This window comes from Orcinus orca, chromosome 14 (assembly GCF_937001465.1).
Source record: "Orcinus orca chromosome 14, mOrcOrc1.1, whole genome shotgun sequence".
Taxonomy (NCBI): domain Eukaryota; kingdom Metazoa; phylum Chordata; class Mammalia; order Artiodactyla; family Delphinidae; genus Orcinus; species Orcinus orca.
This window is the reverse complement of record NC_064572.1, coordinates 80,960,417-80,976,007: the sequence shown is the minus strand read 5'-3', so window position 1 is coordinate 80,976,007 and position 15,591 is coordinate 80,960,417. Positions and strand designations below refer to the sequence as shown.

The following is a 15,591-nucleotide window of genomic DNA, read 5'->3' as shown; positions in this document are numbered from 1 at the left end:
CCCCAGTATTCTGGTCTTTTCTCATGCTTGTCATGTCATCAGTAGTAGACGGTTGTCATCGTGCAGGCTCCATTTCCTCATGCCAGCATCACAAAGAAGAGTGAGGATGGGGGTAAAGGCTTTCTTCTCCGGAGGCTTTGTGTGTCATCCGAATGGGAAGCTCCTGCTCACGTCACTGTCCAGAACTGGATCGAGTCCTATCCCTAGCCCAGTCATTGGGGAAGGGGGATGAGATTACCATGATTCATTTAGACCAATCATGCTTCATCCAATGAAGCAGGTGCCAGCGCATACCTTTCCTGAAATCCAGGTGAAGCAGGTGTGAGGTGAGACATATGTGTTGGGCAGCAATGAATAGTGCTTACTCAAGCTGACTATACCTGATTCACAAAATGGTATTTTTGTAGGCTCATGTAGTAACTCAACTTATAATGTTGTTCCTTTGAGAAAATGTGTTCTCAACACCAAAGAGAACACTTGAGAAACATTGCAATACATGGAATGAAATTCCAAAATACATGGAATGAAATTCATCCATTTATCTTTAAAACTATAGGAATATAATTTCATCGTTCTTAGACCCATTTGAAGGTATTTTAGAATCTTTTAGTTTGAGGACCGATTATGAACATAAACTGTCAAGGTGTAGATATTTAGAAGCGATGGTTAACAGAGTTTACTATGAGAAAACCAAAAAAACTTGTGAACTTTTTGTTTGCTCATTAGTTCTTCTGTCCTCAAAAAGAGTGGGATTGCCAGCTGTTTATAAACCCCATTTGGTCCCCCCAAGGATGGCTCAAGGAACTAAGTTCACAGATAGTGGCAGAATCGCCTCTCTTATCTCCAGGTCCACCGCTCATCCTGCTTAACTGCAGGAGCCTCGATCAACAAACATGGGCTGCGTGCCCATGACCTGGAAATAAATGTCCCAGGTATTTCTGTCTGGCGCTTGGAATGAATTTTCACCTGGAAGAATGCTAAGTATTTGTTTCAAGGCTGTGGCTGTGTCCTGGAGAGCCAAAGAGACCCTTTCCCAGTCCGTTGGGGCCGGCACGCGGGACCAGACAACCAAGATCCTAAGCACCTTCCAGTGTGGAGTAAGTGGGATCTCAGTGTATCAAACATCAGGGACGCGAAAGGTCAGGGGCCTGCGTTGCGCCCGGTGCCGGCCCGGCGGCGCTCTAACCACTGCACCCCCGATCTCGTCCCCGCCGTCGGCCTCCAGCCACAGGCGTCGCTGTGCTCTCGCGCCGGCCCGGGAGCCGCGTTCCGCAGGGAGCAAGCGCTCGCGCAGAGCAGGGGTTTCAGTTTCTGGCGCGAACTTCCGCCGTTGCGAAGTTGCAGGGCGGCTTGGCGCGATGTCTGGGGACGGCAGCGGCCGCCGGTCCGAGGGCCGGGGCCGGGGCCGCGACCCGCACCGGGATCGCACCTGCTCCCGCTCCCGATCGCGCTCCCCGCTGTCGCCGGTGTCCCGCCGCGGCGCCGCGCCCGAGCGCAGGGAGGCCCCGGAGCGCCCGAGCTTGGAGGAGACGGAGCCGTCGGATTCCGGGGACGAGATGATGGACCCGGCGAGCTTGGAGGCGGAGACCGACCATGGCCTGTGCCGCCAGATCCGCCATCAGTACCGGGCGCTCATCAACTCGGTCCAACGTAAGGCGGGGCGGCGCGGGCGCGGGGCGGCGCGGGCGCTGGGCGGCGCGGGCGGCGGCCGGGGCCAGCCCTGTGTCGCCTGGCCGCGCCTCGATTGGCTTGCGAGGCGCTCGCATATCCGTCGTGCGGATATCGCTGCACGACCTTGGCCGGGGCGCGCAGGTCCCCGAGGAGCAGGACGGCACCGCCGGAGGCCAGGCGCGGGCGGGCGCTCGTGCGAGCCCAGATGGTCGGGAAGGGGGAGAGACGGCACGCGGAGCCTGGGCTCCTTCTCTTGCAACCAGCGGTTCCCAGCGAGCGCTCGCCCGCCCGCGGCAGCGTCGCCTGTGAACTGTCAGAAATTCAAATTCCCGGACCGCACTCCAGACCTATCCAGTCTGAAACTCTAGGTGGCCCAGGGGATCCTGTGGCTTGCAGAGTTTGAGAACCACTGTTAGCAGCGCTCCTCAGAGGCTGCAGAAGGAGTGGAGCCTTTGGGTGAAGTTTCGGGGGAGCCAAGTGGGTCCCCTTTTAAAGTTCATTCTGCTAAAGGGGTACAGTCCTCTTTCTCTCGCCTGGCCGTTTTGGTTAAAGAGATAAAGCTGTTGGAAGTAATTCCCCCGGGGAGCAGGGGGCGGGGCTTGGCTGTGTTGCTGCAGCTGGTCACTTTGTCAGCCATTTGTTAGCGAATGATGAGCACGCTTCCCAAAGCTTGTATTTTTTTAAATAGAAAACCGGGAGGATATATTGAATGCCGGCGACAAGTTAACAGAGGTCCTTGAAGAGGCCAACACCCTGTTTAATGGAGGTAATTCATTATTTTATGTATGGAAGCTTTGTGTTATCATATGTTTTAGGATAATTTTCATTAGTTTTACATAAGAAGCGAATTATCGACATCAGACAACTCCCACATTTATAATAGTGCTTAACTAGTTTTGGAACCGTTTTCACTGTAGCACTACTTCTACTTTTATTGTGCACTTACCATTCCCTAAGCATATAGTAAGGGCTTTACGTGAAATTTGGGGAGGTGGGGGGCTGTGTCTGACAAAGCCCCCCAGGTGGTTCTGTTGCTTGTTCAAATTTGAGAACTTTCTGTGTATTATCTTTCTACTGTATTGACTGCTGTATCCCCAGAATGCATTGGTTGAATGGATGAATTAAAAAGAAAGGACTGAGCTGGACCTTGACGTCCTGTTTCTTTCCCTGTCCTCCCAACCTCTCCTCCCTCAGCTCCTTCCTCTTGGTCCACCTGTAACCCAGTAGGGGTAGCCATGTCCAAAGGTGGCCCTGTTGGTCTCTAATGGGGGGAGGGGTGTGAGAAAGAGAGAGAGAAATCTCAGCACTGAACTCTAGACCTGTGTTGCAGAAGGAGGAGGCGCTAAAAAATAATCTTGGTTTGAATGAAAAGCAGTAGCAGTGTTAGTGGTAAGAGCAGTCTGTCTGAAGACAGAGGACAGGTCAGAGAGGCCCCTGATGTGGGCACTGGGTCACAGAGCCCTAGGATGAGTCCCCAGACCACTTTTCCCTCCTAAGTCCATTGGGAGCGGAAAGGGAGGGTGCAGGCAGACGCGGGTGAAGAAGCCGGCAGAGCCGGCCGCTGCCCGGACACCACGATTCCTCATGTTCTTTGAAGACCAGAATGTTTATTTCTGGTCATTCGCTAGTGTGGCTGATGTTTAAATGTCACCCACTTGCACATTTTCTATCTGTACGCTTTCAAATCCGTGTCTCTCTTGCTGTGACTGCCGCCTCCTTACCATCCCCCATCTTGGTCTACTTACCATCCCCCATCTTGGTCTACCAGTTCACCTAATTTCCGCAAACCTTCCGGAAGCCAGCCTTTCCTTTTCACCCTGTGAAATCCCTCCTCCACCCTCTAGGCTTTTCTTCTCTCCCAAGCCTAGACCCCCCCAGGCTGGCTCCTCAAGGTTACTGTTGACCCCTTCACCCCCTTATTATTATTATTCACCCAGCTTAAGAGTTGTCGATCAACAGATCGTTTCCCCCTCAGCCATTTCCACTGTGCTGGCTGGGTCACCTCTTTAAGGCAAAATTATTTACAACTGACTTGGGAGGTGGTCAGCCAGCACAGAACTCTGCATCCCCCGTAGACGTGGATCTGATGTTCTCAGTTTTAACTCTTTAGAGGCTTGGATCCATCCGTGAGAGATCTGCACTTTCCTCAGTGTGCGCTGTGACAGTGATGTGCTGGGGGGTCTAGAGCAGCCCAGGAAACCGCCCCTCTAGCTTCTGCCTCTGCCTCGTTCTCTCACTCATTGTCGCTTTCGCAGTAATTCTCCTAAATTAAAACTGAGGAAAGGGACTTCGCTGGTGGTGCAGTGGTTAAGAATCCGCCTGCCAATGCAGGCGACATGGGTTCGAGCCCTGGTCCGGGAAGGTCCCACATGCTGCGGAGCAACTAAGCCCGTGCGCCACAACTACTGAGCCTGCATTCTAAAGCCCACGAGCCACAACTACTGAGCCCCTGTTCCACAACTACTGAAGCCTGCGCACCTAGAGCCCGCGCTCTGCAACAAGAGAAGCCACCGCAGTGAGAAGCCCGCACACCACAACGAAGAGTAGCCCCTGGTCGCCACAACTAGAGAAAGCCCGCGCTCAGCAGCGAAAACCCAATGCAGCCAATAAATAAATAAATATTTTTAAAAATTGTGATAATGTTAAAAAAAAAAGAAAATGATGTATAAATACAAAGCCTGGAGTCAGTAAGTTCACCAGCCTGAGGAATGTTCGGGGAAATAGTAATTCAAACGAAATGGCCTTGGGGAGTGAGCCAAGCAAAGGTATTTGTGTATTTGTCTCTTCTTGGGTGTCTTTTCCATTTGCCTTTGCCGGTGTTCCTGGAGCGCTTTTTACACACTGCCTGTTCCCTTCGGAGTCTGATTAAACCCATTCCTCTCAGCCCTGCTGTTTCCCCCAGTGGACCCTTCCCTCACCTCCCCAAACTTCCTCCTCGGTTTCCCTGCCCCATTCCCTTCTTCTGTCCTATTTAAATCTTTTTCTGCCTATAGCTTATCTTAAATCCCATGCCCTCTGTCAAACGTCTTGGGATCATCCATCCTCAGCGGTCACGGCCCTGCTGCCTGTAGACTGTTCATTTGGTGGTGCTCGTGCTGCCAGGCAGAGGCTGCATCTTCCGCTGCCGGCCCGCACCTAATTTCACCTGAGGCTCCTTGACCACTTACCTGTTGCTGGTTCGCAAACCACCACGCCCAGCACGGTGCCTTACACATAGCAGGCATTTAGTTTGACTTACATCATCAGCGCGGTGTTAACAGTGGCTGGGATGGGTTGCTGGAGTCAAAGGGAAAAGCCGGTGTTGGAGATGATGGAGGTTTTGTTAAGCTGGGGTTGTTACGAGATTGCGGTTCAGTTCCCGGGAGTAGGAAAAGTGCAGAGGGAGCTGGCTTTTAGGAAGACTGGTTAGCTTTGATTTCAGATTTTGGTGAGCTGGGCAGGGGAACCAGTTTTTAGACAGATGATGTTTGAGATTTTTTTGGTCCCGTGGGAAATGCGGAGTAAGTGTAGTTGGAAGTTTTGGGAAAATACCTGTGGATAATGTGTATGCTGTAATGTGTATGTTTTCCTTCTTTTTTGAATAGTGTCCCGAGCGAGAGAAGCAGTCCTAGACGCCCACTTTCTTGTTTTGGCTTCAGATTTGGGCAAAGAGAAGGCAAAGCAGCTGCGTTCTGATCTGAACTCGTTTGATATGTTAAGATATGTCGAAACCCTAGTAAGTTCAAAGCTACAGAATCTTAATAAAAAATGCTTCATCTGTCACATATTGTATAATTATCTACTTTGCTTATATCCATATGCAAATGGTTTTCACTTCATTTTTCCTTTTTTGGGCCTCAGATTCCTCCAAAGAGATCTTACCAAATTAAACAGATGACAGTCGAGCTATGTGGTGGAATCTAGGTTGGCAGCTTAGAGCAGTTTGAAAATCTCCTAGCCTTCTAAGACTCTGGGCGCTATGTTTATTTCAAATGGCCATGTTTTTCCTCACTCAGCTGTCAGTTCATAAGTGTTCCAGCTTATTCTCAGTGACCTAGGACGTTTGTCCCAGGCTGGGCAAAAGCCCACACTGCAGGTGGCAGAGTTCAGCTGGAGATGACAGGTCTGGTGGAGGGGCCATGTTTCGATTTGTCTTTGAGAATATTTCAGAACCATCCGAATATGATTGGGGTTCTGCTTTTGTTTTTTTTGTTGCTGTTGTTTTGTTCACCTGTCTTTGCCTCTTAATACGTTTGAATGGCTGTTACCTGAAATTTGGAAACTTTTCCTTGATGGATTTACCAAAAAAAAGCACAAGGAAGCTAACTTTGTACGTTACTCTGTTGTCTTTTCTTCCTTGGTTCTACTTTGAGCCAACCTGTATCCTAGCGTTTCTGCTAGGACACTGATTTTCTGACCAAATGTTTGTTAAAAGGTTATTAAAATGATTTAGTACCATGAGACCTGACCAGATAAAGTATTTTGTAAAGGTATGAGGCAGACGAGGTTTTCGTTGTTTCTAAAACCTTAGATTTTTTTAAAATTTAAATTTACTTAAATTTTAAACCTTAAAATTTTCTTTTTCAACAACTTTTAAATTTTGACGTATCATGCATTTTGGAAAATGCACACTAATGTATAGCTCAATAAATCAAGTTAACTATGTATTGGGTAATCTTTTTAAAAATTACTTTTATTTATCAGGGTGAGCTTTGTACTTTAAATAACATATCAAAATAAATTCCAGAAGTCTTAAAGCAGTCCATATAAAACCTGAAATTAATAGCTGTCTAGTCTCTGGGAAGGGAAGATCTTTTCAAGTATGACACTAAATAAAAGGACTATAGAGAAAAGATTGGTAGATTTGACCAGACAAAAACTGAAATGTGTCCCTCCAAGCGTGCGGCGGTGGGACAGGGCGGCAGGAGGATGGGGTGGAGCTGACCACGCCTCTCTGATCGGGTTCTGGCAGCCTCTCTTTCTTCAAAGTTTAACTGCCTTTAACGGGTGAAGCTCTCTGAGGGTTTTTGATTACTGTTTATATATGATACTACCATTTTAATTTGATAACCTCTAGGCATTTCATAATTTTATAGTGTAATAAAAGTGTACTTTCATAAAAGCAAATTTAATGCAATACACTTTCTGTAGGATAGCTTCAGGTAGCAGAATTATTAGACTTCCGCCAACTCTTCCCAGGAAGGCGGTTTTAAGATGAACGATTCTCTCCCTGACGCTAGGCCCCTGCTCTCTGGAAATGCTGAGATACGAGCTGAATAGCGGTCTCCCGGAGGTTGGCTGAAAAACGAAAATCCAAGGCCAACTAAACTTCCCTGCTCTGTCTCAGAACTTTTGCTTGGGGATGTCATGTCATATTTTTATGCTAATTCAGCTTTGCTAATACTTTAAAAGTGAACTACGGGTGTTCGGAAATTCCTGGTGGGCTTAGTTCTGGTCCGTCCACCCCTCAGCCTGCAGGGGGCTAGAGCAAGGTTTCTCAGGCTGGGCACGAAGGACATTTTGGGCTGGCTGAGTCTTTGTTGTGGGGGCTTGTTGTAGGATACTGAGAGCATCCTGGCTTCTGCCCACCAGCTGCCAGTAACGCTGCCCTCTCCGCCTCCCCCCAACCCAGTTGTGACAGCCAAAAATGTCTCCAGACATGAAGCCAAAAGACCCCTGCGGGGGCACGGGGGGTACAGAATCACTCTGGTGAGAACCATGGGTCTGGATCATCTCGCTTTCTTACCAAAAGGTTCTGAGTACATTGAGGAATATTTTCTGCCACAAAGAAGGTACCTTTGAAAATAGGAATTTATAATAAGGAATTTAGCCAACGTGTTAGGACAGCAAAAACAGACTTTGCCTCTGGCCTGTTGTTTAGTGATAGAGACGATTGGGTACGGTGAATGATTGCTTGTGGCTTAACTGGGGTTTTTGTTTCCCTTCGTTTTTGTAGCTGACACATATGGGTGTAAATCCGCTAGAAGCTGAAGAACTCATCCGTGATGAAGATAGTTCTGATTTTGAATTCATAGTCTATGACTCCTGGAAAATATCAGGCAGAACAGCAGAAAACACCTTTAATAAAACCCATACATTCCACTTTCTGTAAGATTATTTTAAAAATCCGACACACCAGCCATTTGTAAACCTTAAATTGTTTTTTATTGTAGGGGCAAAAATTCTTTGGTATTGTGGAGGTGACGATCATGATGACGTTGTTTGGAGACTTTCTAAACTTTGATTTAAAAGCCCATAAAATCTTGATGTGGATGGACCCTCATCCTGCTTAATTTAAGGAGGAAAGGCCGTGGGCTGGTACCTCCTTACCAGGGCGCCCTGCTGGCTCCTTAGCTTTCTTTCTTCTATTTTCTTTTTTATATTTATTTATTTACTTACTTATTTGGCTGTGCCGGGTCTTAGTTGCTCCTCTGCTTTCTGGCGTGGCAGACTTTGGGTCTGTGGCATAATGTCTGGCTTTGTTTTATCATCTTTAAAGTCCTTATCAGGTAGCAGGATGATACCTCCTATGAAAGATGTCTTAAAATTCTACCAGTATATGTAAAGTGCCATTTATTATATATAGTTTCCTGTTAGATGATCTCTGACTTATGTCTGAAGACTGCTTGAGTCACTATCACATAAACTGCCTAGTTCAGTTTTTGGATACAACTCTAATTTTGAAAAGCTTTTCTTTATACTCAGATGGAATTGGCTTCTGTCTTAATTTCCCAGCTCAGTCCTATGGAGAAGCTAAGAACAGCTCTTACTGGTTCTTCTGTGAGACAGCCTTTAAATACATAGTAGATAACTTCTCTGGGGTAAGCACCCAGGTGGTTTCTTCCTTAAGTGGATAGCTCCAGGGCATCTGTCTCTTCTGATTACCCTTCTAAACCTTCTGAGATTGGTAGTGTCTGTTAGAAGGCTTTGGAGATGCAGATGTGGTCCGTCTGGGGCGTGGGGCCCGGCATCTGTTTTTAACAAGACTTCCCTTAACTCAAGTGCCCAGAACCGCTGTATATTACAGCAAAAAAGTCAAGCTTCCTTACTATAGGAAAAGTCCAAGTCTTTTTTGTGGCTGAGTTCTAGGCTGTGTCATAAATCCTAGGATCTAAAGATAGCCTTTTGTTGTGTGACTTAACCTTTATCTCATGATGCAGCTCAACTTGCAGCCGCAATGATTTATGTACGGCTTTGCAGCCTTGCACTTGCTGTTTGTTCCCTTGGCCTGCAGTGTCCTTTCCCCTCTTTTTTCCATCTGGTAAGGTTTACTTCTCCCACAGGCACCAGCTTGGAAGCCTCCAGTGACTTCTCTAGACAGAGGTATCAGTGTAGGATCAGTTTTCCCAACCAGACCCCTCCCGTGTCTGGGTAGATCTCTCTGTCCAAATGCTCTCATAGCACTTGAGTAATACTCCACTACAGCACCACAGGATCTACCATATTATGTGGAAATGGACCTTTGTGCGTGAATATTTATCTGTCCATCTCTACTGTATACTTTGATTTCCTCAAGTGAAGGGACCACATGGGTCTAAATTCTCTGGGCCTTGGTTTCTGCATGGTACCTCTATAGGGCTTTTTTGGAAGGTGGAGGGAATCCAAATGGGAAAGGAATCCCTTGGCCTCTGCCTGACCTGTTATCTCCTAAGACAGGTGTGTTCTGGATTCCCAGGCTGTGGGCCTCTGCCCTGGCACCCCCAGACCAAAAGGCTTTTAAATCTTAACCCCAGTGGAGCTGTTCGTTCCCTTCCCCTGATCTCTGAAGTTGGCTTTGTGAAACAGACAACAGGCTAGCTGGGAGGACCACAGGCATATTCACCGGCTTACTGTTCAGAGTAAAATACGAACGTGTTGAGGAGGTATCTGTGATTGAGGCGAGCTCCTAAGAATTCTTTTAGACACACAGAGGGAGCAGAAAGGGTGTTACAAACCTGACACAAGAGTCTTGGTCTGATGTCACTCATACATCACTGATGCCTGGTTGCGAATTTGACTATGCCATGGGAACTGCTTTCAGTTAGTGAAATTAGTTTGTTTTAAAAACAAACAAAAGGGCTTCCCTGGTGGTGTGGTGGTTGAGAGTCCGCCTGCCGATGCAGGGCACACGGGTTCGTGCCCCGGTCCGGGAAGATCCCACATGCCGCGGAGCGGCTGGGCCCGTGAGCCATGGCCGCTGAGGCTGTGCGTCCAGAGCCTGTGCTCCGCAACGGAAGAGGCCACAGCAGTGAGAGGCCAGTGTACCGCAAAAAACAAAAACAAAAACAAAAAACCCCCCAAAAAAAGACATGAGAGCATATTTTTCATTAGGTTGGGTTCAATACAAGGAGAGTGCCCCGTGCCAAAGCCACGAACCGAGCGTTCCAGAAAAGTTCGGATGATAGAAGAGCAGCAGGCAATGCCTGACGAGGTTTGTTTCTTCACATGTTGCTTTTTAACACACCTAATTTCAAATAGCCATTAATACGATATACATGTACTTTGCCCATCTTTTCTAAGCTTTAGGGTCTGGAGTCAGGTTCTGTCACTTAAAAGTAATCATTTAATGTTTGAATCATTTTTGGCATGTTTAAGCCTTTAAACATTTTATCGGATTGACCACTTGTCTTAGTTTTAACTCATTTCTATAGTTTGGATTCGTTCTCCCAAACCAGGGTTTCTTAACCTCAGCGCTGTCAGCATTTGGGCTGGATAATTCTTGGTTGTGAGAGGCTGTCCTGTGCATTACAGGATGTTTAGCAGCATCCTTGGCCTCTTCCCACTAGATGTTAATAGCATCCTCTCACTCCCCCTGCCCCACCCCAAGTATGACAACCAAATGTTAGCAAATGGCCCATCAGTGGGGTGGGGGAGGGGTGGTGCACAGTCACTCCCGGTTGAGAACCACTGTTCTAAAGTGTCCCTTTTGTATTTTGCTATTTTATGTTCAACCTGAAAATGGTTGATTTGGTAATGCTACTCTTCTATTAGAAAATTAATATGAAAATGTTACTAAAACCAGAAAAATCTTTTTTAACTATTAGTTGTAAGATGGGGATAAAAACTGCTAGCAATCCCAGATAAAAGATATTTAGAGGAGTTTGGCCATGTAAGAGAGCAGAAAAGGTTAACAGGCAGACAAATAGGTCAGTCTGCTTGATAACGACTTTATATTTTCAGTTAAAAAGAATGGAAGAATCTCATCAAGAAGCAACAGAAAAAGAAGTAGAAAGAATCTTGGGATTGTTGCAAACATATTTTCAAAAAGATCGTAAGTATGATACCAAGCTCAAAAGAGAGCAACTTGTATTTATCAGGCCTGTGTCACTTTCAGTGAGAAGTTATTTTTATTCAAAAGGCATATATGTAATGTTTGAATCATTTTGATTCTTTCTTGACGTACGTCTTTAATGAGGCTTCTCCTCTCTAGAAATTCCATGAGAACATTGGTGTAGTAAATTCTCATTTTTATCTTTAGAAGGTGGGATATTTTTTCTGTTACAAAATAATACATGCCATAGAAGTGAGAAAAGTAAAAAGTCAAGTACCTATTCTACCTGTCCTCACTCCCTAGAGGTTGCCACTTATAAAATGTGATGTGTATATTTTCAGATTTTCTTATGTTTATGTCATAATAAATATGCAACTAAGTAGGGATTTTTTTGGTCGGTTTTTTGCTTTTTTCAAAGCTAATCATAATATACACATTATTCTGCAATATGACTTCTCCATGTGGACATTTTCCCATATCAATACATAAGATCCCGCTTATTCTTTTCAGTGATTCCCACTGGGTGGCTGTATCGTAAATATATTTAACAAACCCTCTGTTAGTGGGCAAGGTCTTTATAACATTTTACTCTTGTGTAAACTGCTGGAGTGAAAAATCTTGGCACATAACTTTGCGCACATGTGCTAATATTTCTGTAGGACAGCTTACAGATTTTTAACAGGTACACAAGATTGCCCTCCAGCAGGGTTGTATTGATTTCCATCCCACAACAGGATGAATGCCCATTTCCTTTCTCTGGCTGACACTAGAGAGTATTGGTCTTAATTGATAAGCAAAAACAACTTTTCCTGTACTGAAGAATTGTTTTCCTCTTTTGTCTGTAGCTGATACTCCGATGTCCTTCTTTGACTTTGTGGTTGATCCACATTCTTTTGCCCGAACAGTGGAAAACATCTTTCATGTTTCTTTTATTATAAGGGTAAGATTTAAGATTATTTCTCTAATTGTTTTTATATGCTTTTAAAAGGGTAAATAATAACAGGTATAGATGGGAGCTGGCAAAGGAATTTGTACTAACCAATAAGTGTTTTAGACCCATTGTAGCAAAACATTGACAAGTCATAGGCAGAAGGAACTAGCTAAAAACTTACATGCTTGCTTTTATATTATAGAAATTTTTTAGAGAAAGAATTGGCAAAATTTGAATATGGAACTTATAGATTAGATAACTGTATGATGTAAATGTTAAATTTCCCAAACTTGGTAGTTGTCATGTTATGTACGAGAATATTCTTGTTTTCAAGAAACATACACTGAAGTCTTAGGGAAAAGGAACAGATTGTCCATCACTCATAAAAATTAATATATAGAGAGAGAAAGCAATAATGTAAATATGGCAAAAATCAAACAATTGGTGACTCTGGGTAAAGGATATCTGGGAGGTCTTTACAGTAGTCTTGTAACTCTTAAGTTTGAAGTAATTTCAAAATAGATGGTTTAGGAAAAAAAAAAAAGTACTCAGAAATGTACTTTGAGAATTTGCTCTAGGCTGTCTTTAGTCTTCTGTCAGGTTGCATTCCTGCACTTGTAAGATGAGTTCGATTTTCATCTTACGCAAAAATCTTGTATCGACCAAAGTATTTTTCCAGAAATGATAACAAAGGCATATTTTGTCAGTGGTAAATGGTAGAATTATGCATTATAAAATGTGGATATTCAGGAGTTCCCTGGCTATCCAGTGGTTAGGACTCCACACTCTCACTGCTGAGGGGCCCGGGTTCAGTCCCTGGTGGGGGAACTAAGATCCCACAAGCCAAGTGGCACAGACAAAAAATAATAATAAAAATAAAAAGTGGAATATTCAAAAAATATGAATCAGTCAAAGAGTCAAGATGGTTACAGTTTTATTTAAGAGCTCCTCAGGATGCGGTTGTAAAAGAGCTGATTAGAACCTGAGGGATACCCCGTGTCGAGAAAGATGTTAGAGGAGGCTTGTCCATATAAACTCCTCATTGTTACGGTACACTTTGATTGTCTAAGGTTTAGAATTTTCTATTTGAGTAATTTTTTCATCCAATGGTTATAGGTTTTGAATCTAAATTTTAGTCTTCTCCTAAAATCACATTTGTGTTTTAGGATGGGTTTGCAAGAATAAGACTTGACCAAGACCGACTGCCAATAATAGGTAAATGATTCTATGTTCAGAAAAATTAGTTTTAGAGAAAGTGTACTTGTTACTAGAGTTTGTGAAATGTATTTTATTAAATGTAAACTAGTTTTTATTTTAGGTAACAAACTTTACCATGCTGTGTCTTCTTCAACTAACTGAAAATGCTGAAAACTGAATCATAGTTTAAAACCTATGGATTCATCTGTATCATTGATTGAACATCTATTGCTGTGAAGACAAACAAGAAATTATATAATTTCCCTTAAATTTTAATTTAGAAAGCTTGTAATTGCAGTTATTTTTGTAGTTTCCTTCTTTCTATTTTAACCCTAATGCCAGCAGCTCGAATCTTTAATTCTTTGTGGAACGATTCACACTGTCCATTACAAGCTTTCTAAGGTCTCCTGTAGAGAATGAAGTTCTTTCATTGCACTTATGTCTTCCTTTAAAAGTTCTTAATTTCATGTTGGACCCACTAGGCCTTAGCTCTGTGGTTGGTTCATAGATATGCAGAGTTTTTCAAATGATTGGAATGTGTTATTCTACCACTTTTTTTTTCTGAATGGAAGCAAACGGGACTACTTGCTATTGTAATAATACAGCACAGTAATGCATGAAATCCTAATAAATATGTAATATTCTAAGTATCTTGTCGATACAGGTTTCCTTCCTATTATTCATTGGTTTCTGTTCAGATTACCTCTTCTGACTTGATAACTTTTGAAAACTTTGTCTTTCAAACAGAGCCTGTTAATATTAATGAAGAAAGTGGAGGAATTGACCAAAACACTCAAATTAGGAATCAGGGAATTATAGCTTTGAGTTACCGTGACTGGGAGGTAATGCTCTGCATGTTGCCTTGGGCAGTTCGTCTTCAAGAATTCCTTTGCTGTAAACCCAGTGCCCAAATGTTCTTTGTTCTCTGCCAGGAGATTGTGAAGACCTTTGAGATCTCAGAGCCTATGATTACTTCAAGTCAAAGCCGGCAGAGGCTAAGTGCTTGACACCAGCTGAAGGTAACATTTCCTATGGGAAGCTGCACGTATTTATTAAAGTTTTTTCTCACATTCTGGTGAAATTTGGATTTTGCTTCCCTCTAGTGCCCCATTTTTAGAACTGTGTGTAACTGCTGAAAAATGCAGAACAGGACCTAGAGGTTGCAAGTTCCCTTCTTTGGATTGATTACTTTGGTGTTGTTAAGACTTGCCGTTGAAAGAGACAGAGCAGGGGTTGTTCTTGGTTTGGCTTTTTTTACACCCAAACAAATGGATAAAGTAGATAAGTGGAATATTGAATCCTCCCATCAGTTTTGTTCATTGTCCCATTAGGTTCGCTTACTTTATAGGTACAAAGTAGAAAAGGAGGATTAAGATGGAATTACCTTGGAATGATGTTGGTAATGGGCATTTCTGAAATTTGAGTTATGCTTTTGAAGTAATTCTTCATCTTTATGGAGAACATTGCTGGGAGGAAATCTTAGTAATGATCTGTACTGCACACAGCTGTGGATGGGAATCAGCAGACTGGATTCCGTTGGCTCTGCCCCTTTAAAATGTTCGGCAGGTCAATCTCACCCAGCTTTATTTTCCTTCTCTATAAATCTATCTATAAAATGGGGGGATTCTGAATTAGATAATTGCTAAGACTTTTTTTTCTAGCTCAAATTTTCTATGATTTGGAGAATTAAAATTAGCTTTTTAGTACTTAATGTAAACTTTTTTTTAAAGGAAAAATAGCTTTCTTTTTAAAAGAAATCAAATGTCTACTGAAACTATACATGAAACAGCATCTTTCACTTAAGCCCTCAGCTTGATTATGTATGCTCTTTATTATATTCCAATGAGATTTTGGAATTCAATTTCAAAGACAATAACATTTATTAGTAGATATTGAAGAGAGCTACTGACTTTGAGGAAAAAGGTTCAGTAACTGTTTACCTACCCTAAGATACTCATCCCCACAATATATTGGGGATTATTTGAGCATTTAAAAATTTAACAAAATATTTATCTTTTCATTGCATCCATCAATACGTTAAATTCTCTGCTACAATCCAAGTAAAATGATGGTGACCAGTGTTTTCTGATACTGTCCATGAAGGACAGAGTAAAATCACAGCATAAAGAGTAGCCAAGAATTTATACTGTAGACGTTATCTGGGTCCAAACATCTTGCGACAATTCATGTAAACTCTTAACATGTGCTTCAATTAATTGAGCTTCTTTTGTTCCAAGATAATTGAAGGAAGGAGGAGAATTCATGTAAGATATATAATGTGTGTTTACTTGGGCCCTCCTCACTGAGGAGGGGCTGGTTGTTAGATTTCATGTATGCATCTTGAATGAACTTTTATCATTTATAAACTGTTAACCAGCTATTTTCCCCCTTTTTTTAGGACTCAAGTGGATAGCGAAGTCCAAAAAGGAAAGCAGCGTATTGTATTGTACATACTGTATGATTAAACATTTTTAAAGACAGATTGTTTTTAGTAAAGTGTAGCTTTTGATAGTTAATGGGTCGTCTTTGATTAAAGGAGGTTCACTGCCATATTCACAAATAA

General features: G+C 43.3%; 1 protein-coding gene across 3 annotated transcripts; it reads left to right on the top strand.

Annotated features, from left to right (window-relative positions):
* The first annotated feature begins 851 nt into the window (after positions 1-851).
* NSMCE4A (NSE4 homolog A, SMC5-SMC6 complex component) lies at positions 852-15,591 on the top strand. Of its 3 annotated transcripts, XM_004265755.3 has the most exons (11): positions 1,147-1,650; positions 2,360-2,437; positions 5,256-5,386; positions 7,607-7,758; positions 9,961-10,060; positions 10,810-10,900; positions 11,746-11,840; positions 12,998-13,046; positions 13,776-13,870; positions 13,961-14,047; positions 15,427-15,591. In XM_004265755.3, the coding sequence occupies exons 1-10, from the start codon at positions 1,359-1,361 to the stop codon at positions 14,033-14,035; spliced, it is 1,158 nt and encodes a 385-aa protein (XP_004265803.1). In that variant the 5' UTR covers positions 1,147-1,358; the 3' UTR covers positions 14,036-14,047; positions 15,427-15,591. The 3 variants fall into 3 exon arrangements, with proteins under 3 accessions (XP_049552459.1, XP_049552457.1, XP_004265803.1); XM_049696500.1 differs by lacking the exon at positions 15,427-15,591 and having other exon boundaries at positions 1,141-1,650; positions 13,961-14,048; XM_049696502.1 differs by lacking the exons at positions 7,607-7,758; positions 11,746-11,840; positions 12,998-13,046; ... (1 more) ...; positions 13,961-14,047; positions 15,427-15,591 and having other exon boundaries at positions 852-1,650; positions 10,810-10,832.